The following is a 23,803-nucleotide window of genomic DNA, read 5'->3' as shown; positions in this document are numbered from 1 at the left end:
GAAAATGTCCATACTGCCCAAGGTAATTTATACATTCAATGCCAACTCCATCAAGCTACCAATGACTTTCTTCACAGAATTGGAAAAAACTACTTTAAAGTTCATGTGGAACCAAAAAAGAGCCCGCATTGCCAAGACAATCCTAAGCAAAAAGAACAAAGATGGAGGCATCACGCTACCTGACTTCAAACTATACTACAAGGCTACAGTAACCAGAAAAGCATGGTACTGGTACCAAAACAGAGATATAGACCAATGGAACAGAACAGAGCCCTCAGAAATAATACCACACATCTACAACCATCTGATCTTTGACAAACCTGACAGAAATAAGAAATGAGGAAAGGATTCCCTATTTAATAAATGGTGCTGGGAAAACTGGCTAGCCATATGTAGAAAGCTGAAACTGGATCCCTTCCTTACACCTCACACAAAAATTAATTCGAGATGGATTAAAGACTTAAATGTTAGACCTAAAATCATAAAAACCCTAGAAGAAAACCTAGGCAGTGTCATTCAGGACACAGGCATGGGCAAGGACTTCATGTCTAAAACACCAAAAGCAATGGAAACAAAAGCTAAAATAGAAAAATGGGATCTAATTAAACTAAAGAGCTTCTGCACAGCAAAAGAAACTACCATCAGAGTGAACAGGCAACCTACAGAATGGGAGAAAATTTTTGCAATTTACCCATCTGACAAAGGGCTAATATCCAGAATCTACAAAGAACTCAAACAAATTTATAAGAAAAAAAATCAAACGACCCCACCAAAAAGTGGGCAAAGGATATGAATATATACTTCTCAAAAGAAGACATTTATGCAGCCAACAGACACATGAAAAAATGCTCATCATCACTGGTCATCAGAGAAATGCAAAGCAAAACCACAATGAGATACCATCTCACACTAGTTAGAATGGTGATCATTAAAAAGTCAAGAAACAACAGATGCCGGAGAGGATGTGGAGAAATAGGAACACTTTTACACTGTTGGTGGGACTGTAAACTAGTTCAACCATTGTGGAAGACAGTGTGGCGATTCCTCAAGGATCTAGAACTAGAAATACCATTTGACCCAGCCATCCCATTACTGGGTATATACCCAAAGGATTATAAATCATGCTGCTATAAAGACACATGCACACCTATGTTTACTGCGGCACTGTTCACAATAGGAAAGACTTGGAGTCAACCCAAATGTCCATCAATGATAGACTGGATTAAGAAAATGTGGCACACAGACACCATGGAATACTACGCAGCCATAAAAAAGGATGAGTTCATGTCCTTTGTAGGGACATGGATGAAGCTAGAAACCATCATTCTGAGCAAACTGTCGCAAGGACAGAAAACCAAACAGCGCATGTTCTCACTCATAGGTGGGAATTGAACAATGAGAACACTTGGACACAGGGTGGGGAACATGACACACTGAGGCCCGTCATGGGGTGGGGGGAGGGGGGAGGGATAGCATTAGGAGAGATACCTAACGTAAATGACGAGTTAATGCAGCACACCAACATGGCACATGTATACATATGTAACAAACCTGCACGTTGTACACATGTACCCTAGAACTTAAAGTATATATATATAAAAAGAACTTTTTCTTTTGCAAATGTTTAATGAGAGTTCAATTTATAAGACTATCTTTGGTTTATGTCATTATGGTACCTTCAAATAGTTCTCAGAGTTTTATATTTTTAGTCTTTTATATTTTTAACCAAATAAAAATTTCTAGAGCTGCCCAAAGGATCTCAAATTACCTTTAAAATAAGACTTTAATATTTATTTTTAAAAGACAAACATGACCAATTGCTTACTTATAAAAGGAAGGACTTTTGTGAAATCTTGCCACTTTTAAAAAGGTTGGATTTTGTTTTTTAGGTTGTTTTTTTTGTTTGTTTCTACAGGTATCTCTACCGTAAGTCTTAACCAGTCCTTATGAAAGATCTCTGACCCTTCCCTTACGTAAATACTGACCTTTGCTGTTTTCCCAATCATGACTGCTTCTTATCTAAAGCCTCCAAATTATATCTCAATGACTGTGCAGAAGGAAAAGGTGTCTCCAGGTTAACTGAGGCATTCAGTCTACTTGCGGGGAAGGTTGGACAGGAACTATTTGGCCAGGATCTCTTCTTCAATTTTTAACTTATTCACAGTATTAATTTAGATCTGTAGCTATGAAAGGGGAATATCTTTTCAGAGTGGAACTGATCATTTTAGAAACAAACATGATCTAATTTGTATTTCAAAAAACTACATCACACTGAGAAACAGGATGGCCTGATGAGAAAAAGACTACATAAGGTACTAGAGTCTACTTCTGGAATGGCTGTTTTTTACTCTTTTCTTAGAATGAAGATGAAGACGACAACTCGTGTGTAATTAATACTGGAAGTTAAGAAATGAGTTTGAGAGGGTTTGGGAGTGAAACAGGGATACTTCCAGTGAGATCTGGCTACAGAAACATCTACATTTTAGTTCATGAGAAATATGAGCTTGGAACAGCATGTGTATTGTAACTTAGGTAGATAAACTAGGTTAGTTGGTTAACTATGTCAGTATTTGTACTCTGAGGCTGAGAAGTTCACCTTTGTTTCTCTTCCACATAAGAAAGAACACTGCTTGGGATTTTCTAATATCAGTAGACATATAGTTAAAATCACAAGACAGTTAAAAGTAATAACTTTGTATTAGGCACACTTCTAAGTGCTGAGACCAATACAAGACGATTAAGACTTTAGTAGTCTAAGTGGGAACCACCGAATTTTAAGTAACCCCTGAGATTAGACTTGCTTAAGAAAAGATGATGAACAAGGAAAGAGGAGATACGGGAGAATATGACATTGAACTTGGACAACTACTTAGGATTTGGGAAGCAATGGGAGGCGCTGTGGTGCGTGTGTGACTGTGTAAAGAAAGTGTTAGAAACAGTTCAGGCAGTACGGCATAGCGCTTAAGAGCATGACCTGGGGCCAGAAGGCCTAGATTCAATTCCTGGTTCCACTACTTTCAGCTGTAGAACCAATGGCAGGCCACAAACTCCCTTTGCTTCACTTTTTCCATCTGTACATTGGGGATAATAGTACTTTTCTCAGAAGATTGCTGAGATGATTAAGAGTTAAAGTGTTTAGAACGGTGGTTGATATGTAATATGCACTGTATATAAGTGTTAGCTATAATGTTTATAGTAATTATTGCTGTTAGTATTATTATAGCTTCTCTGTTTTTTTTTTTTTTTTTTTGAGATGGAGTTTTGCTCTTGTTGCCCAGGCTAGAGTGCGATGGCATGATCTCGGCTCACTGCCAACCTCTGCCTCCCGGGTCCAAGCGATTCTCCTGCCTCAGCCTCCTGAGTAGCTGGGATTACAGGTGCCCGCCACCACACCTGGCTAATTTTTTGTATTTTTAGTAGAGACAGGTTTCACCATGTTGGCCAGGCTGATCTCAAACTCCTGATGTCAGGTGATCCACCCGCCTTGGCCTCACAAAGTGCTGGGATCACAGGCGTGAGCCACCACACCCGGCCTATTATAGCTACTCTTGTACTTAATCTAAATCAAAAGTTAATACAGCCAAGTATTATTTCTGATTGGGAAAAGTGCCAATCTAATAAGCATTCTTCAAAACATCATTTTCTTATTTTCATTTAGTAACTAAACAGCCTACAGGCAAATACTAGCATCCAGCACATGAATAACTGACTTCCTCCCCAGAAACCTGTCATGAATAAAGTACATTTGAAGTAAGAAGGAAGTGTCATTAGTAGACCCAGAGACAAATGAAAGACAAGAAACAAAGAAAAGGAAAACAGCACATGTCAGAGATTTCAGGAACAAACATCAAGGCAAATTAAATTTATATAAAAATGAAAGAGTAAAACTAATTTGAGAGGGTGATTCTTACATGAGAAACATCAGAGATAGTATCTAGGCTCTTCTACATTGTTCGGAAAACAATCAGAATATTTACTTGTACCACTCTGACCTTTTTCGCAGGTAGATGTTACATATTCAAGTTATTGGGTTTCTATGATTCTCTATCCTTGTAACTTCAAAAATGTTATTTTCAGAAATAAAAATGTTCTTAAAGCTCAGATAAACCATATGCAATGTAAAAGATCTTTTTGGAAGACATTTTTAATCTTTTGTTGGCAAACTTAGCTGCAAATTTTTAATTCTTTGCCAATCTAGAGGACTTCCTCCTCTGCCATGTTGGAGTTAAAGGGATTGTACTTTCTTTGTAAACAATACAACATATAAAACAACTATTTACAGATATTAGACAACTCGCAGCAAAAAAAATGTGATTCCTAAGAAAACAAGTGAGCCAGCCTACAATTACCTGAAGGCACATACATTCTGAAGTACTGAGCAGGGGCGGGGAGATCAGGACAGTCTCACTGAGTAGAGGAGAGCGAGGTAAGTCCAGAAAGGCTGAGGCAATTTAGAGAATGCAACACAGTAATCAAGAGAGGAGGTGCCTAAGGAAAAACAAAGCCCCAGAAATCTGCATAGGGTGCCCTTGAGTCTTTGCTGAATACTAAGCTATTAATGCATAAAATGAGCCAAGAACAAGTGGGATGCTGTAAGTTAGACAATTCTCAAGTTCATACAAGACAGGGAGACTTGCAAACTCTCATCTGCTTAAGTAGGGAGTCCTCACTGATCACTAGGGGCATTGGGATGTGCCTTAGCAATAGGGTTAGAGGTTACTAGAGCTACTCTAGACTTCCGCTAACAAAGCATAAGAAAAGCCTTGAAAAAAATCAAGTGGTAGGATCAACTACTCACCAGGCAATGCTCAATAATACTCTTTAAAAGAAGAACTCATGGACACAGGAAGGGGAACATCACACTCCGGGGACTGTTGTGGGGTGGGGGGAGGGGGGAGGGACAGCATTAGGAGATACACCTAATGCTAAATGACGAGTTAATGGGTGCAGGAAATCAACATGGCACATGGATACATATGTAACAAACCTGCACATTGTGCACATGTACCCTAAAACCCTAAAGTATAATAAAAAAAAAAAAAGAAAAAAAAAATCTAGACACTGAATAACATAAAATTCACAATACCCAACATCCAATAAAAAATTACTAGACTTCTAAGAGGCAGGAAAAAGTGTCAGGAAACTAGAAGAAAAAATAGCCAACAGAAAAGGGACGCAGAAATGAACAAATACTGAGATCTGTAAAATATGTTTAATATTAAAGACTTGAAAAAAATAAACATAATGAAGAAAAATACTAAAGAATTTTAAAACAAAGATCCAAAATGAACTGTTAAGAGTGAAAGAAAAAAAAAAAGGATGGGATTGGGCCAGGCATGGTGGCTCATGCCTGTAATCCCAGCACTTTGGGAGGTCAAGGTGGGCAGATCATGAGGTCAGGAGATCGAGACCATCCTGGTTAACACGGTGAAACCCTGTCTCCACTAAAAATACAAAAAATTATCTGGGTGTGGTGGTAGGTGCCTGTATCCCAGCTACTTGGGAGGCTGAAGCAGGAGAATGGCGTGAACCCGGGAGGCAGAGCTTGCAGTGAGCCGAGATGGCACCACTGCACTCCAGCCTGGCTGACAGAGCAAGATTCTGTCTCAAAAAAAAAAAAAAAAAAAAAAAAAAAAAAATGGGATTAATAGCAGATTAAAGGAAAAAGACCAGTAACTTGAAGCAAATGAACAATGATATGAACTGTTCTATTGTGAACAGTGAAGAACAGAAAGAAAAAGAGGTTTTGAAAAATGGAACAGTCTTAGTGACCCATCAAACAAAGTTTAGCATTCTAACATAATTAGGGTCAGAGGGCAGGAAGTAGAAAGCAGCATTATTATTAATATTTTAAGAATTCATGGCCAAAATATTTTTTATTTTGATGGAAACTATAAATCCATAGAGCAATGATGCTCAACCAACTCTGAACAGAATAAATATAAGAAAAGCATACCATGACACACCATAGTCAAACTGCCAAAAAACAAGGATAAAACCTTGAAAATAGAGAAAAAAAAAGACATGATATATACAAAATAACAATAATAGGAATTGCCAGAAACTTCTCATGAGAAATAAGGTCAAAAGACAATAGGATAAAATCATTAAACTGCCCGAAGGAAAAAAAAAACTACATAAAATTCTATATCAAGTAAAAGTATTCCTCAAAAACAAAGGCAGAGTATATTTTCAGACAAACAAAAGCTGAGAGAGCTCGTTCCTCGCAGTAACCTGCACTACAAGAAATGTGAAAGGAGGCTCTTCGTGGCGAAGAAAAGTAATTTGAGATAAATTCAAATCTACGCAATGGAAAATATATGGATACACATTTTTACATAAATATCTATTTATTATATTCCTTAAAAGTACTTTTAAATGATAATTGATTGCTTTAAGAGCAATAATAATAATGCACTGTGGTGTTTTTAAGACATGTAGAAGAAAAATGTTGACAAAAATAGCAAAATGGTTGAGGAGAGTTTATTGTTGTTAGAGTTCATATAAATATGGTGACATAAGGTTATCTGAAAGTAGACTGTAATAAGGTAAAGACATATATTGTGACTCACAGGGCAACTAAGAAAAAAAATACAACAAAGAAGTATAGCTAAAAAGCCAAAAGAAGAATAAAATGGAATACTATAAATAATACAATAGAAGGGAGGACAAAAGCAACAAAAACAAAAAGATGAAAAGAAAACAAATGGCAAAACGGTAAACAACTATATCAATAAATACATTTCTGTAAAGGGTAAAAACAATTAAAAGGCAGAGACTGTCAGACTGAACAAAAATGCTAAAACCAGCTATATGCAGTCTATGAAAAAAACATTTTAAATATAAAAACACACATGCATTAAAAGTTAAAAGGTGGAGCCGGGGGCGGTGTCTCACGCTTGTAATCCCAGCACTTTGGGAGGCCGAGGCGGGCGGATCACGAGGTCAGGAGATCGAGACCACGGTGAAACCCCGTCTCTACTAAAAATACAAAAAAATTAGCCGGGCATGGTGGCGGGCGCCTGTAGTCCCAGCTACTCGGAGAGGCTAAGGCAGGAGAATGGCGTGAACCCGGGAGGCGGAGCTTGCAGTGAGCTGAGATCGCACCACTGCACTCCAGTCTGGGGGACAGAGAGAGACTCCGTCTCAAAAAAAAAAAAAAAAAAAAGTCAATAGGTGGGAAAAGGTACACGTCTCCACCACCATGCTTTGGAGGTCTTTGCCCTGTCTTCAGTGATGCCCACAATCCTGGCACAAAAATCATTTTTTCTTTCTTCCCAAGTGGTCCACTGCCCACTCTCAACAAATGAGGCAGTTCACTTTTAACAATTTCTTAGCAGCTCAGTTTATAACACAGGCAAACCCACTCTATCTATTCAAAGCTCTGAGACAATATGATTTTCCTTTTAATTATTTTTCTTATCAATGTCTCTATTAAAAGATATTATCTTTTCAAATATTATAAATTTAAGAACCAATGAAATTACCTGCCAGTTCTTCATGTTTCGATTCATTCTCATGTTCGTCATCAGTTAGTTCTACATTGGCTTGATTACTGGAAAAAATATTTATTTTAGCATTACATGTTAAAAATATATTTTCATGTAACTCTTTCTGTATACCTTTTTTAAAAATCCCTAAAATTATACATGTCCTCTCTCAAGTCCTCTTGTTCTATCTAAAGCTAAAAATTTGGGAGCTTTAAGGAAAACATTTTGAAAATAAATCATCTTCGAAGCATATGATTAATTGTAGCTTAAAAATAATACAAAGGAAAAAGATGCCCTATTTCTTAAATATACATAATTTTATTACTATGTACATTTACATGTACAAATATTATCTTATGACCCTAGATATCCCTTCTACACTAAAGATTAGAAATTGACCACAAGCTATGAGACCCAGTGAGGTCCATATGAAAGTCAGAAAAAAAAATGCTAAAGTCAGCACTTAGATGCTAATAAGCAATTTAATCCTCAAACAGAAGCTGAATAGGAGCCTTAAAACAAAACCTAAGCAAGGGGACAAGGAGTTTGGGTATGATTTAACTATATTGGATGTATTGGTTCATATACTGCTTTCTCTCAAACCAGGAATCAGTTCTACCTTTTCAGTCTATCAACCCTCTTTATTGAGATTGTTAGAGAAACTGTAAGACTGTATAATAATGATGAGAGCTACAAACACCTAATGTTGCATGTTCAGTGCTATTCTGTACTTTGACCGGCCTGCTTTAGAGCAGAAATATCAATAGTTAAGAATACTATTAAGAAATAAGAAAAAAGTTAAAAAATGTAGCAAAGTGGCAAAAAGTTGTGGCCCACAAACCCACGCATGCTTAATCTGTATTGACACCATTGGGAGAGGCAATGACCATAGCCCCTGAGTGTCCCTGCACATTCTTGCTGAATATGCCAAGAGTGCAAGACGCTGATCATTTTTCACCATGCCATTTGGGTAACATTTCCGACCAAACAAAGAGCAGGCTTGTTTCCACCTACTATAAAAGTAATACATTTTCCAAGCTCAGTGTTCCTCTTCTGTAACACAGCCCATCATGTGTGCATACATCCATTATGGATCCTTTGCCTTGCCCTGAGCATAATCATAGGGCATGGGGAACCAATGCGAACAAATGCAACACTCAGGTACTGCCTTTGTTCTTTAATTCTGGTCCAGGAATCTTCTGTCTATTGTCAACACCATAAAACTGGAAGGCTAGCTTGTTAGCTTGCCACGTAGGATAAAAATCTCAGACCCCGAAAAGTTCATGACAGTAAATGTATTTCTTTATCCACTGTCTATAAAAAACTAATCATCCTGCAGAGCCTAGGCGCTCTAATAATCAGAGACTATGATTCTCCTGACCCTTGATTATACCTTTGTGATCTCAAAATCCTAAATAAAATTGTAATCTGCTTTCCATTCATAATTTTAAAAATTACATGGATAACTAAATAAGGGCATTAAAGACCTCAGGTTTCAAAGGTCTTGAGAATGGCAATGGTCTAGTGTAATAAAGAGAGGACCAACTCAGTGAACTAGTGGGATTCCTAGAATAAATGAGGTTTCCCAATAACCATCAGGGTCAACCATACAGAGGTTAAGACACAGATCAAACTTGTCTTTGCTTCTTGGTTCCCACTTCCCTTTCTGTTATTTTTTTTCCTGAGTTTATAATAGTAACCTGGACTCTCTTATTTATCTGTGGAAAATGACTTAATAAATTACTTTCCTAGTAAGGACTTCTTGGCAATGTACTATTAGTCTCAATAGCATCAAATTTCAGATTGTGGAGGCAGCATGGGCTCTCAAATACAAAGAAACATATTCTATTCACACATAAGAAAAACCCTAACTATAAAATGAACAGATAATAGATTTGAAAAATAAGATTTAATTTTGCCTATTATAATGTTTACCTATTTAAAATCATGCATATATCTGCCTTCCAAAAATACAGAAATCATAAAAATCATTAATAGTTTACACTGTACTTTACCTATGTAAAGCTTTAAAATGTGTAGAGTCATTAGAATCCAATTCCTTATTTAATCTCGAATAATCAATGGAAGATGTCAAGCCTTTCTCAACCCTGGCAAAAAATTGTTCTTTCTCCTCTTGTTCTTCTAATGTGTCCAATCCCACTCCGAGAATACTATGGTTGAGCTCAGAAACTACTAGTTCTAAATGGAAAGCACAAATATATTTTAGTAATACACAGAATTTTGAAAACATTGATTTGAATGATGCATTTATTGACATTATGTAGTAAATTTTAAAAATTTTACAAATATTTACTCTCACTTATCAAATATGAATTCATATTAATAATATGTAAGGTTTAAAGCTTCTCTAGAATAATTCTAAACCTCTAGGAAGATATTAAATCCATCTACATGCTTCAGTAAAGGAGGCTTCAAGATAGTTAATTTTTGTAGTTCTGAATATAAGCATAACAATTAATAATTTACCAACTCATATCCCTTGCATTTCTTACCATTTGTTTCTAAGCTATCAGTACTTAAGAGAGAGGTTCCACTGCTCTTAAGAAATTGAATTTTTTCAGCAGACTCCTCTTCTATTTCCGTAACAGGTTGAGAAGTCTTCTTTGTTTTCAAATAGCTCACATTTGTTCCAAGCAGTCCTAGGAACACAATTTAACACAGATGAAGATTTATGTTCAAAGAATTGTTTTGACCACTATGACAAGACAATAATAATATTATGCTAATTTTGTGCACAGTAGCCACAAAATAAATCTGCTCTATTAAATAAAAATCCATCAGACCTAACATTCACAAAAGATTATAATTCTATTCGGTGGCACTGTATCATATTAAATAGAATACTTCAAAGAGTTGCACCATGAGACAAAATTTTTTAAAATTACTTTGAAGCTCAAGTACTTAATACAGTATACCATGCTACTTTAAAGAATATCTTCTGCCTTATTCCCTCTGTTCTTTACATTTCTCAGAGTGTTTTTGTTGCTGAACTCAACACTATTGGAAACAGACTGTGGGCGGCATGAATTAGTATAACAAAATACAAGGGGGCAAAGTAGGTACAATTAAAAACCTACCAGGTTAGACAGAAGCCTTCGTTAGTGTAAATATCATTTCAAAAAATAGATGGAAATAGTAAAAGCTCTTTCAAAGTCATTATTTCTAAAACAATGGAATCAGTGGCTCACTGCAGGAGAGGTTCTCATGCCAGGATATGTGCATATTGTTGGGGACGGGAGGGTATTATAGTCTCTCACAGCATTCAGGAATTTGAAATTTTCTCTAAGGCTGATATATATTAAGCATATTAAAAGTGTTTTATGACTAATTAGACATTTGATGATACTAAGAAATTATTACAGATATTTCTTAGACAATATTATGGTTGTATTTTAAAAAGAGAGTACTTATTTTCAGAGATACTTTGAAATATATGTGGAGAGAACTGATATGCTGTTGGAGATTTGTTTCAGTATAATCCTGAGTGTCAGAAGGTGGAGAATAAGAGAGAATATTGATGAAAAATGATTGGCCATGAGTTAATAACAACTGTTGCAGCTAGGCGATGGGTACATGGGAGTATGTGGTACTTACGTAAATGTTTGAAGTTTTTTATAATAAAGTTTCAAAAATGTTCTATGAATCCTGGGTAAAAAAGTATAACTTACATTTATGTAGCAAAGGTTCTGACTATTATTTATTTTATTCAAATTTTTTGACAAACTATGTGCCTAGAACATTATTAGTGCCAGCTACACAATGAAGTCCTTTACCATCACGAAGGTTAAAATCTAACAGGAGGAGACAATCGACAGCAAATATTTAAGGTGCCTACTACACACCAGGCATTGTTCTAAATGCTGGGGCTTTATCAGTGAATAAAAAAGACAAAAATCCATTCTAACTGGTGTGAGATGGTATCTCATTGTGGTTTTGATTTGCATTTCTCTGATGGCCAGTGATGATGAGCATTTTTTCATGTGTTTTTTGGCTGCATAAATGTCTTCATGTTCTCACTCATAGGTGGGAATTGAACAATGAGAACACATCGGCACAGGAAGGGGAACATCACACTCCGGGGACGGTTGTGGGGTGCGGGGAGGGGGGAGGGATAGCATTAGGAGATACACCTAATGTTAAATGACGAGTTGATGGGTGCAGCACACCAACATGGCATATATATACATATGTAACAAACCTGCACATTGTGCACATGTACCCTAAAACTTAAAGTATAATAATAATAAAATTAAAAAATAAATACATAAATAAATAAGACAAAAATCCCTGCTCATTCATGTGATTTGAGGCAGGCAATAAGTAAAATAAATAAGTATACTGCAATTAAATAGTACATTAGAAAACAGTTAAGTGCCAAGAAGAAAAATAAAACAAGAAAGAGGAACAGAGAATGCAGGAATGAAGGGCACTACAACTTTAAACAGGATGGTCCGGAAGGCCTTCACTGAGAAGTTAACATGTGAGCTACGGCTTGGTGGGGGTGAGGGACCAATCCACATGAATACATGGAGGAAGAGGGTTTAAGGAGGAGGAAAGCAGTGTATAACCTCTAAGCCAGGAAAATGCCCAGGCATGTGTGAAGAGAAAGGAGGCCCGTGTAGTGATACTGGCATAAGCAAGGAAAAGGTAGTCTAAGTTGGGAGGCCAAAAGAGTCAGGGGGCAGAACTGGTGTGGGTGGTAGCTTGAAGGTCATTAGCTTTTATAACAAGTGAAACGAGAAGCTATTAGAGGGAAGAGGTGGCTATGATGTGGCAGGCAAGATTTTTTGGTGTAAAGAAGTTTAAGGAACTCAGAAGTCAGGTTATTAGAGGCATTAGCTATACAGTTAATGTAGTCACCAACAATTAGACAAGAGAATTGGAGACTCCCAGTGAAACAGCAGCTAAAATCTTTGAGGAATGAGGAGGAATAACCCGGAGTTCAGTAGATAACTGCAACAAAGAGACATAGTAGATATGTGGTCTGATAGCAAGGTTCATAAGGAGATTGGAAGGAGAATGGTCTAGAAACAGCAATGAACAGTAACATACTCCTTTTCCAAGTCTAATGGAACAAGACATGGCAAGAAAACAGTAACCATTGGAGGTTACTAGAGAAGCAGCAGTGTTCACAGAGCAAAGTTAAATGTGAATTACAACTCTGCTTTGAAGGAATTATATAAGATTAATTGCGGGGGTATACCAAGACAGGAAAATCCAAGAATATTTCCATGAGGAAGTAACATTTCTGCTAAGACGTGAAGAAAGACCAGGAAATAACTAGGTGAACTAGGCCAGGGAGACCAGTACAGGCAGGGGACACAGTAGGTACAGAAGCGTGACAATGGGAGGGGCAGGCCGCATTTGCAGATGCAAAAAGGCCAGTGAGGCTGGACCCAGATGGTGCGGGTAAGCCTAAGAGGAAATAAGCCCAGAGCAGGAAGTCAACGGTTGGACCATGCTCGTCCTCATAGGCCAGGCACAGGGACTTGCTCTGTATTCCAAGAGCACTAGAAAAAACTGGTGAAGTTATACAGTATCAAAATTTCCTTATTTTAATAGTATATGTTTGTTGTAAAAAACTGATACATGGAAAAGATAAATAATTATGAGTAATGTTTTATTTTTGTGTTTTGCTTTTTAATATTCTTTTGTTCTTTGTTTTCTTCAAAAAACCAGAAGGCTGAAAATGTGTGCTATAAATATTAAGATTAGAAAAAATATCACTTTTGGTAGAAGGAAGCCTTATTAAGAAGTCACGAATTTTGACTTCAATTTCCTAATTAATGTCCTCTTGGAAAAGGCTAACAATCAATTTATTTTATGCCTTTCTGTGAATAATGGTTTTACTGGATCAAATAATAACCTCCATAAGTTGTAAAAAATCAAGAGAGATTCACACATGCTTCAAATGAAAAAGTATATGGCAAGGTTGGTGTGCCGTGGTGGCAACATGTCCAGGGTCTCGCCCCGGCTCTAAAGCACGACTTGAGGTTGTAGCTCACACTAACCAAGCTCACAAGAGATTAATGTAACGGAAACGAAGATCCAGTTTACTTATGTACAATAAAGAATACAATCAGCAAGAGGATGAGACAGTTTCACCTTCTAAGCCAAACATTTTATTCCTATGGCAACTGGGAAACAAGCAAAATTATAATGTAAAAGTTGCTCATGTTAATGTTTAATGGCACCTGTCTTAAGATTAGTAATGCATTCCTCTTCTCAAGAGGGGTGTTGAATTCTCCCTCAGAAGGTTCTACACTCTTTTTTTTTTTTTTTTTTTGAGACGGAGTCTCGCTCTGTCGCCCAGGCTGGAGTGCAGTGGCGCGATCTCGGCTCACTGCAAGCTCCGCCTCCCGGGTTCACGCCATTCTCCTGCCTCAGCCTCTCCGAGTAGCTGGGACTACAGGCGCCCGCCACCATGCCCGGCTAATTTTTTGTATTTTTAGTAGAGACGGGGTTTCACCGTGGTCTCGATCTCCTGACCTCGTGATCCGCCCGCCTCAGCCTCCCAAAGTGCTGGGATTACAAGCGTGAGCCACCGCGCCCGGCCCGGTTCTACACTCTTGATACAGGAATCATGTCTTGCCTTTTTATACTAATGCCTAGTATTTAGAACATAATACGAACTCAGTAAGCGTGTGCTTGAGTCAGGCACCAGGTTATTCCTGTGGGCAGGGAAACCTTCCTCTGTTTAAGCTGACATTCCAAAGTTTGCTTCTTGACTATCCTTCTTTACTTCTTTTACTAATCAAATCTATTTTTGATACATTTAAAAAAAATTATTAATACCATCAATCAGGTTACATGTGAATATTTTTGGTCTAGGAGCTATTCTTTTCCTGTATGATTAGGTTGTATGTATCTGCTCTGATTCATTATCTTCTAGACAAAAGGCTTTATGTCCCAAATCTTTGTCAACAATTCCAATAGTACTTCATCTTATAATATCCTTTTCAAGCATTAAAAGCAAGGAGAGATTCTAAAACATAATTCTTCACCACAAAGTTCAGCATGTTGCATAAGAATTTATAAAAAATGCACTGAATTGTTCAATAAGGAATTTCTTTGAACTACAGTATTAAAAAGAACAGAGAAGTAACTGTCGAATCTACTTTATCATGCATTTATTAAACAAATTTATCACAATGTTGAGGGTCAGGGCATACAAGGACAAAGAAGTGTTTCCTACCCTCAGAAAGCTCCCAACCTCAGGAGTTGTCCTATAGGTTACAACTATCAACACAATGTGTAAGTGTTACTATGGTGTTCTGACACTAAAATGAAGGAGAAACTAATTGTGACAAGAGAGCTAGAAGATACAGTGAAGGACTGCAAAAAGTGGTGATGCTAGGCTTTATTGGGCAAGAAGGATGGATGAGAGGAAAGACATTCTAATGGCAAGGAAGCATGAGATAATGCACAGAGGCAGAGAGGGCTATGGTGTTTCCAGGAGATGAGGAATGATTAAGTATGGCTAGAGCACACGAGAAGGCAGAGTTCCAGTCAGATCATGCAGAGCCTTAATTATGACATGAATTCAGGCTCAATTTTTATGGGGGGGGAAAAAAAACAAAAGCCCATATGTAAACTTTTTCCCTACAGATACGGAAATTCTATCATTTTACAGAATTGTGCTTAACACTGATCCACAAATGGTGTGAATGTAGGTACTGAAATAGAAGCAGTCGGGGTTGTTTACCGATGTGGCAGTATCATATATAGTAAACCTATCATGCCAGGTGTGGCGGCTCATGCTTGTAATCCCAGCGTTTTGGAAGGCCAAGGTGGGAGGACTGCTTGAGGCAAGTTCGAGATCAGCCTGGCAACATAGTGAGAGACCCTATCTCTACAAGAAATAAAAAAAATTAGCCAGGCATATTGGCATGTACCTGTAGTCCTAGCTACTCAGAAAGCTGAGGTGGGAAGATTGCTTGAATCCAGGAATTTGAAGTTACAATGAGTTACAATGAGCTATGATTGCCCTTCAGCCTGGGTATATCATATACATATATATGAGACATATATACATATGGCAGTAAATTTTTTTTTTACTACTGTCATTAACAAACTGTGATACCAAAGTCCATAGGTTTGTTAAACTCTTCCCAATGCAATGACATTAATATACTACCAGAATATCTTATTAAATCACCTTAAATCAATTTATCATTAAACATGATAATATACCTGAATTGTCACCTTGAGTAAATATAAATTATCTCCATGTAAAATAAGCTGATAATGTTATAACACAGATTCTCAATTACATAATAAATACATAATAAAGTACTGGTTATATGAAAATCAATTCAAACTTCAAAAATCCACACTATTAGTATTATTTTCTTTATATATTTAGAATGAAGTAACAAAATCCAGAAGTCTTGACTGACCCCTTGTGGTCAAATAATTTGAAACTAAAATCAGCAACATTTACCATAATCTTTAAAATCATCTTCAGTTATCCACCAAGGCACTGTATCTTTCTTCTTCATCTCTTTTTTAGATTGTCTAGCTGTTTTGTCTGAATTTTCAAAAGAATCATCTGAAAGCTGAATTAGATATAAGATATTGAATTTGAAAATACAGTGTAAATTCAAGAATCTCAGATTCATCATTAAGCATGTTTCTATTCACTCACAGTTCAGCTATCACATAGATAAATAACATTCTCATCAATAACGTATAATTTCACAGCTACAAACATATTCGGCCAAAATAACTTAAAAATCAGACATACATTTCTGAGCATCAATTTCATAATTAAGTAAACCAGGAGAATAACTACAAAGACATAAAACTTGATCAAGAATTTTTTTCAGGAAAGAAAAAACAGGAGGATACAATCCTATCTTCTAGACATTCTCTAGGGTTTAAGAATAAATAATGGCTGAACAAAATTGCATAGCACTACTCTAGAAACAGAATTTCAAGATAAGGAAGAACTGAGTTTCAGGGTGTAAAGAGGAGGATGAAATTGACCAGAAAAATCAAGATCTGTTTTCAGTGATTGATAAACGCTAATTTGCTTTTTTCTACTCTTCCAATCCAAATTTTACTACAATTCTAAATCCCATACTCTAACCTCAATACCACCCCCCACCACTTTAGCCAATAACTTGGTCACTTTTTTCTCTGAGAAATAAAAACCTTCAAACACCATCCACCTCACTTCACTACTAAACTTACTTGTGAAGCCACTTCTTTCGTCTCTCAGACAACACAATTCTTTCCTCCACTCCCAGCAGAACTTCTCTAGGTTCTTCCTTCCTTGGTTATCCCATTTGATTTCTGTATCTTCACTCCCTTCTCTCTCTACTCCCCTCCCTTCCCTCTGATTATACAGCTGGTCAGCACTGCATCTCCAGTGCCTAGCACAGTACTGGGTACAACTGTGGAATGAAAAAATGAACATTCTACTCAACTTTGGAAAAAAAAAAAAAAAGGAAAACAAAACAAAAAAATTCCTTATCCCTACATCCCTTTTACTCTACCTATCACATTTCCTTGATATACCAACTCCTTGAGTTCACTTAACCCTTTATAATCTGGTTCCCATCCAAAACAGCTCTCCTTCAGGCACGAAAGGCCTCCGAAATGCCACGAATAAAGTACCACCATCAGTTATCCTCCCTGATCATATCATGGAATTTGCTACTGGTGATCAATTCTTACTCTTACTTCTTGAAACTCTCTACCTTGACTTCAGTAGCATCACTTCCTCCGGGTTATTCTTCAGATCTGTGGCTATTCCCATCCATCTATTTTAATAGCTTTTGGCTTTTTGCCCATTTATTTAACAGGAGACTTCTCCAGGACTATGCTCTTGATCCTTTTTCAATCTCATTCTACATTACTTTTTCTGGAAAAGAAATCAACATTTACCACATGCCTGCTCTATGTCAGGATCTACACTCAGGTTAACTCACTTAATCTTTAAACAACCCTGCAGAAATTTACTCATGGTGAAACTGAAGCTCTAAGAGGTTAAGCAACTTGCGCAAGTTGCTACTGTTAGTAAGTGTTACAAAGTGACATTTAAACCCCTGTCTGACTAACTCCTGTCCACTTTCCACTATACTATGTAGTTCCCCAACTAGAATATTGTTATCTGAGTGACCTTTTAAACTTCTAAAATGACAGTGTGCACGCGCGCGCACACACACACACACACACACACACACACGCGCTCTTCCACTTGCCAAACAAAAAACTCTACCTCAGTGACTTGAAGAATGTCAATTTAAAAATGTTCAAGAAGAACTTACTGTCTTCACCAACAACCAGGTAGGAAGACAGGAAGAGGGAAGAAAAAATATTCCTTATCTCATATGAATTTCTGAAATTAGTTAGCTGCATCACTTTTCACTTACTCTCTAAACTTCAGTATCACCTTGAGGTATTCCATTTCTCTTCCCTCCCATTTTTTCAGTTTATTTATCCGTAAAATAGGCATGGTACTACTGACCTTGTTGGGCCATGACAAAGAAGAGAAAAAGAAATGAAGATTTCTAATACATGATAAGTGTTCTTACTTTCAACAACCTTCCACAGTGCTTCCCAGCACTTTCCTTAATTATTTTTAATGAATATGATTCATTAAAAATAAAACAAAACAGGCCGGGTGTGGTGGCTCACACCTGTAATCCCAGCACTTTGGGAGGCCGAGGTGGGCAGATTACGAGGTCAGGAGTTTGAGACCAGCCTGACCAACATGGTGAAGCTATGTCTCTACCAAAAATAGAAAAATTAGCTGGGCGTGGTGGCGTGTGCCTGTAATCCCAGCTACTCAGGAGGCTGACGCAGGAGAATCGCTGGAACCTGGGAGGCAGAGGTTGCAGTGAGCCAAGATTGTGCCACTGCACTCAAGCCTGGGTGACAGAGCAAGGCTCTGTCTCAAAAATAAATAAATAAATAAATACATAAATAAAAATAAAAATTAAATAAATAGAAATAAAACACAACAAAAAAGCTGATTCTCAGATATAACAGTTGTTGGCAAAGGATATGGAGAAACTGGAACTCTGGGCTGGGTGCAGTGGCTCATACCTGTAATCCCAGCAGTTTGAGAGGCCAAGGTGGGCGGATCACTTGAGGTCAGGTGTTTGGGACCAGACTGGCCAACATGGTGAAACCCCGTCTCTACTAAAAGCACAAAAATTAGCTGGGCATGGTGACAGGCACCTGTAATCTCAGCAATTTAGGAGGCTGAGGCATGGGAATTGCTTGAGCTCAGAAGGCAGAAGTTGCAGTCAGCCAAGATTGCACCATGGTACTCCAGCCTGGGCAACAGAGCAAGACTCAGTCTCAAGACAAAAAAGAAATTGGAACTCTGATAAACTAATACACTACTAGTGGAAATGTAAAATAGCACAGCCATTTTAGAAAATAGGCAAACACACACCTACCATATGAGACAGCAATTTCACTCTTTGGCATATACACAAGAGGAACAAAAACACATCCACACAAAAACTTGTACATGATTGTTCATGGCAGCATTGTTCGTAACTGCCCAAAAGTGGAAAGAACCCAGATGTCCGTCAACTGATAGGTGGAAAAACAAATGTGGTACGTCTACACAATGAAATATTACTTAGCTATAAAAAGATATGAAGTGTTAATATACTACGACATGGATGAACCTTGAAAACATCATGCTGAGTACAAGAAGCCAGACCCAAAGGGCCCCATAATATATAATTCCATTTCTATGAAATGTCTGTAACAGGCAAACATTTAGAGACAGAAATCAGATTAGTAGTTGCCTAAGTCTAGGGAAGGGGGAACAAGGAGATGGAGTAACTACTAACAGATATGGGATTTCTTTCTGGGGTGATAAAAATTCCTATAATTGATTGTGGTGATGGTTACATAACTCTGAAACCACAGAACTGCACATTTAAAATGGGTGAATTAAATGGTATGTGAATTATATCTCAATAAAACTATTTTTAAAAAGCTGGTTCTACTCTCCTAAAAATAAAGATATATAAACTACGTCTTTGAATAAATTGTTTGAAAAATAATTTATCAAAGTGAGAAAAGTTAGCATGACTCTAAAATCATGACTTTCATAGTAAAAAAAATGACACATTGCAACTGAGGATGGATATAAGAGGGAGAGAGACAGAGACAGAAGGGTAGGGGAAGGAGAGTGTTGGAGAATGTGTGTGCTGGAAGGGTGGTAAATGAGGGAAGAATAAAAACATCTTCTAAAAGGCCTGTTCTGCTATCTTTTACAATAAAAATCATTCCTATAGATTTAATTTTCAAAATGTGTCTGTATTTGAAATTTTAAAAAATCAACTTTTCAAATGGTAAACGAAACTTATTCCAAGTGCCTATTACATCTTGGCAATTGGTAGACGCTTTTTTTAATCCTTAAAACAATCCTACAAAGAAGGCATTGTTTTTCCATGAGACAGATAATGAAAGTGAAGTTTTTTTGTACATTAAACTCCCTTTTTTTTTACAAGAACATATGACATATGATGTATAATAGCTTAAAATGTGACTCTCCTGAATGCTCTACAAGGCCCCTCCATTTATATAAATAGTTATGCATCGCTTAATTATGGGGTATGTTCTGAGAAATGTGATTTCGTCATGGGAGCATCATAGAGTGTATTTACACAAACCTAGATGGCTCCATGGTATAGCCTACTCCACCCTTAGGCTATATGGTAATGCTTATTGCTCCTAGGCTACAAAGCTGTTCAGCATGTACTGTACCGAATCCTGCAGGCAACTGTAACACAATGGCAAGCATTTGTGTATCTAAACGTAGAAAAGCTACAGTAAACATATGGTACAAAAGATTAAAAAGGTACACCTTTATAGGGCAGTCCCATTATAATCTTACGGAACCATTGTTGTCTATGAGGTCTGTTGCTGACCAAAACATCTTTATGAGGTGTACGACTGTACAGAGAACGTGGTATAACCATTTAATGTACTCATTGAAATATTTATTATTTATTAGGTACTGTAGATACAGTAATGAACATGTTGATATATAATAGCAATGAACATACAGTCATCATATTACAGATCATACATTCTTATAATGGGAAGCAGAAAACAGACCCATACAAGAAAAATAATTAATGTGCTAAGTGCTATAAAAAGAATTAAATACATACTAGACTAAGAAGTGACTTCGTGGTTACCTTTTATTGGATAAACAGAAGAATCCTCTCTAAAGTGGTGATATTTAAGATTTTCACCAGCCAGGTAAAGAGGGAGGAGCATTATTGGTAGAGGGAACAGTGAGTGCAAAGCTCCTAAGGTGTATGAGCTTGAAATGTCTGGGAGAGAAAAAAGGCCACTGTGGAATAAATAAAGTGGATGAAAGAGGGATATGAAGGCAGTGAGGTATGAAAGAGCGAAATCATGAAAGGCTTTAAAACCATGGTAAGGAGTTCGGTTTTTTTTCTACATGTGATGGGAGACCAAGAGAGTCTTTTACTGGGGGGGAACAGAGTCTGACTGTAGTGTGGTGAAAGGAATGCTGGGCCATGAGTTGGGAACTGCTGCAACAGTCCAGTTGAGATGATGGCACTGAACTAGCAGTGTCAGAAAAGGGACAGAGCTGGAGGGATGACGGGAGTTGAGAGTTTGGTGATGGACTAACTGTATCTTCGAGGTGACAGAATTGAAGGATGAGTCTTTTGAGACACATTTGACAATACAGTTTTTAAAAATATAAACTTACCTCTTTCATAAACTGTTCAAACTCTTCATCTAGCTCTTCTTGGGAATAGTTAGCCATAGTCAACAATTTTGACCTCCCAAAGTAAACATTCTAAAGTATCTCAAACATTGGAAACACTAAATGACAAGAGACATAAACATCTTTTGAGGAAATCCATCACATCATGAACACGACCAGACTTAAACTTCAGACATTTGTTATGATTCAGTATATATGTACAATTTTATTTTTAACCAGTAAGCTGGTCAAGAGATTCCTAATTCATTAAGCAAACTGATCTGGAAAAGCAGCTTTGACAGGATGTCTTGTACTCAACGTTGAGAATTATGTTTTCATCTGTTAATATCCAACTGTTAAAGAGTGGTCTCTACAATATTTCCCAAACCTATGTTTGTGTGCATGTGTTAATTAGTACCTCTCAAACACAAACCAGGTCCTCACAGGGAATCGTAAAAACTGTAAGTTAGCAAATCCCATGTGTTAATTAGTACCTCTCAAACACAAACCAGGTCCTCACAGGGAATCGTAAAAACTGTAAGTTAGCAAATCCAAAGGACTGTTTCTTTCTTGCAAAGCACACGACAGAGTTTGTGCTGCCTTATCACTTGGCTCGTTATTTTACCAATCCATAGTAATAGTTTCGTAAAGCAGACTGTATCCAGATATGGGGATGTTTCAAAATATACACAAATAGAATTTAGTAAGAATTAGTAATTTAGTCAAAATACTTAAAGAATACTTAAAGTTAATGGAGTACACAAATCAGTACTGTTTCTTTTGAAGCGAGGGAAGACCGACAAAAATTGTGCGCTGAACACAAGTAGAATCCAGTGATTTGCAACGGAAAGCGTTCCCCTAGACACCTAATGAACCCAACCTTGGGTCGACCCCCAGCTCCTGAACTCCCTAGAGCAGCTGAAATCCCAGCTTTCTTCAGTAGAGATGGGGGAGGGGAAGAGGACTTGCAGACCCGGACAATACCCTCCCCATCGTGCAGAATAACACCTCTTCCCCTCATTAGCACTTTCAATCAGTTCATGGTAAGTGCGGTTAAGGTCTTGGCCTGAATAGCTTGGACACAGGTGAACTCCACCAAAAGCTTCTCAAGCCTGGCTGCGACGCCGTCCCCGCAAGCGCGGGTTCGGGAATTGGAAGGAAGACAAAGACGCATTTGCCGTGGGCTCCGGGCGGAGAAGGGGAATGACCCGGAAAACTAAAGCCCTTCGGTCCAGTATGAAGCGCGGCCTCGGCCAGGGCGATTTGGGTGGGAAACCAGCGTTCACACCTTACCACCTACCTCTGCCTCTGAATTCCGCGCTTTCCCGGAAGGTCTTTGCGGGTCCACCAGTCGTCAGGGTAACAGACTTCAGCTGCCGGGTTCTGGAGTCACGTGACCCGGGCAGGTCACGTGGACCGTGGGTTTTCCCAATGCCTTTACAAGCGAAGGTCGGAATAACCGCGGCTCAGAAAGACACTCTAGTGGCTAAACCTTCGCTGCTGCAGTAAAGTGCCTTTCCCTCCCTGGCTTTCTCTACGTTCCTTAGAAAAGGGGATAGCGGCAAACCGGTTACTGGAGAAGCGAGACGGAGGCTTCCAGCGGGCTGTGGGGCGCGGCTGTAGGCCAGCCCGTGGCTTTCTGGGAAATGTAGTTTAGCTCCCCTGGTCCTTGGGTTTCCGCACTCCGCATCTTCGCCTCCCAGCCTTCCCCACGCTTGTCATTCGGGCGCTGCGTTTTTCCAAGCGGCAATTTTGAAGAGATTGAATTTCTTGGATTTATTTGGCGTGAAAAGACCTGTGTAGGCGTTTTGAGAGAAACACAAACCTGTGAGTAAGAAAACTCTCGTTTAGATGGGGACTCTGTTCCACCACCTAGTGGGCAAGAAATCGAAAATACACAAACAGCAAGATGATTATTAAGTTATTGCTCTTCCCGCTACCCCTACTTTTCAAAACTCCATTCTTTACTGGCATTTCACAATTACTGACTTGGATTTTGCTTTCTATTTCTTTTACTTTTTCAAAGCATGCAACATTAGCTGGAGTTTCAGAGGACAGCATTTAGCATAGTGTAAGTCAAATCTACAACAGCTGCGGGTTTTGCTGATGGTAGACTTAGTTCAGCACCTCATCGTTAGCTAGAACTGTTTATTCATCAAATCATTTTTGCAACACAAATATCTACAAACCAGGAGCTGTGAACTATGATGCAAATATGAATAATAAAAGAAATATCTTAAGCTACCATTTATCGAGAAGTTGACTTCCTGCCACCTTCTGTCAAAGACTTACCTTCCCACATGTGATCTAGAGCCTCTACCCATTCTTCTCACTGATCTTGTTCCACTGGTCATTTCCCCTTAATCCTGTATCTTCGACTTCTGGCTGGCTGTGGGATTTTTCCTGCAGCATTTGAACATGCCTTGAGATCCCCACCTAAAACATCACTTCTGACACATTCTCTTCATTCTATCATTTCCAGTGGTTGAAATGATCTCTCTCCTCACCTTACTTGCCAATCTTTTCTGAGGAATTATTTCCACTTTACCTCCCTTTCGTCAGACCTTTAAAT

General features: G+C 38.0%; 1 protein-coding gene across 1 annotated transcript in view; it reads right to left on the bottom strand.

Moving 5' to 3' along the window:
* The window catches only part of CEP162 (centrosomal protein 162), a 108,273-nt gene extending 85,668 nt beyond the window's left edge, over positions 1-22,605 (bottom strand). Inside the window, exons 1-6 of the mRNA XM_003258295.3 lie at positions 22,532-22,605; positions 21,235-21,350; positions 15,955-16,069; positions 10,004-10,150; positions 9,506-9,689; positions 7,488-7,555 (exon numbers count right to left, since the gene is read on the bottom strand). Coding sequence (XP_003258343.2) covers positions 7,488-7,555; positions 9,506-9,689; positions 10,004-10,150; positions 15,955-16,069; positions 21,235-21,291 — 571 coding nt within the window. The 5' untranslated portion in view covers positions 21,292-21,350; positions 22,532-22,605. The remainder of the gene's footprint in view (positions 1-7,487; positions 7,556-9,505; positions 9,690-10,003; positions 10,151-15,954; positions 16,070-21,234; positions 21,351-22,531) is intronic.
* Positions 22,606-23,803: the final 1,198 nt, after the last annotated feature.

This window comes from Nomascus leucogenys, chromosome 18, assembly GCF_006542625.1.
Source record: "Nomascus leucogenys isolate Asia chromosome 18, Asia_NLE_v1, whole genome shotgun sequence".
NCBI classification, from domain to species: domain Eukaryota; kingdom Metazoa; phylum Chordata; class Mammalia; order Primates; family Hylobatidae; genus Nomascus; species Nomascus leucogenys.
The sequence above is the reverse complement of the archived record's forward strand: the minus strand, read 5'-3'. Positions and strand labels throughout refer to the sequence as shown.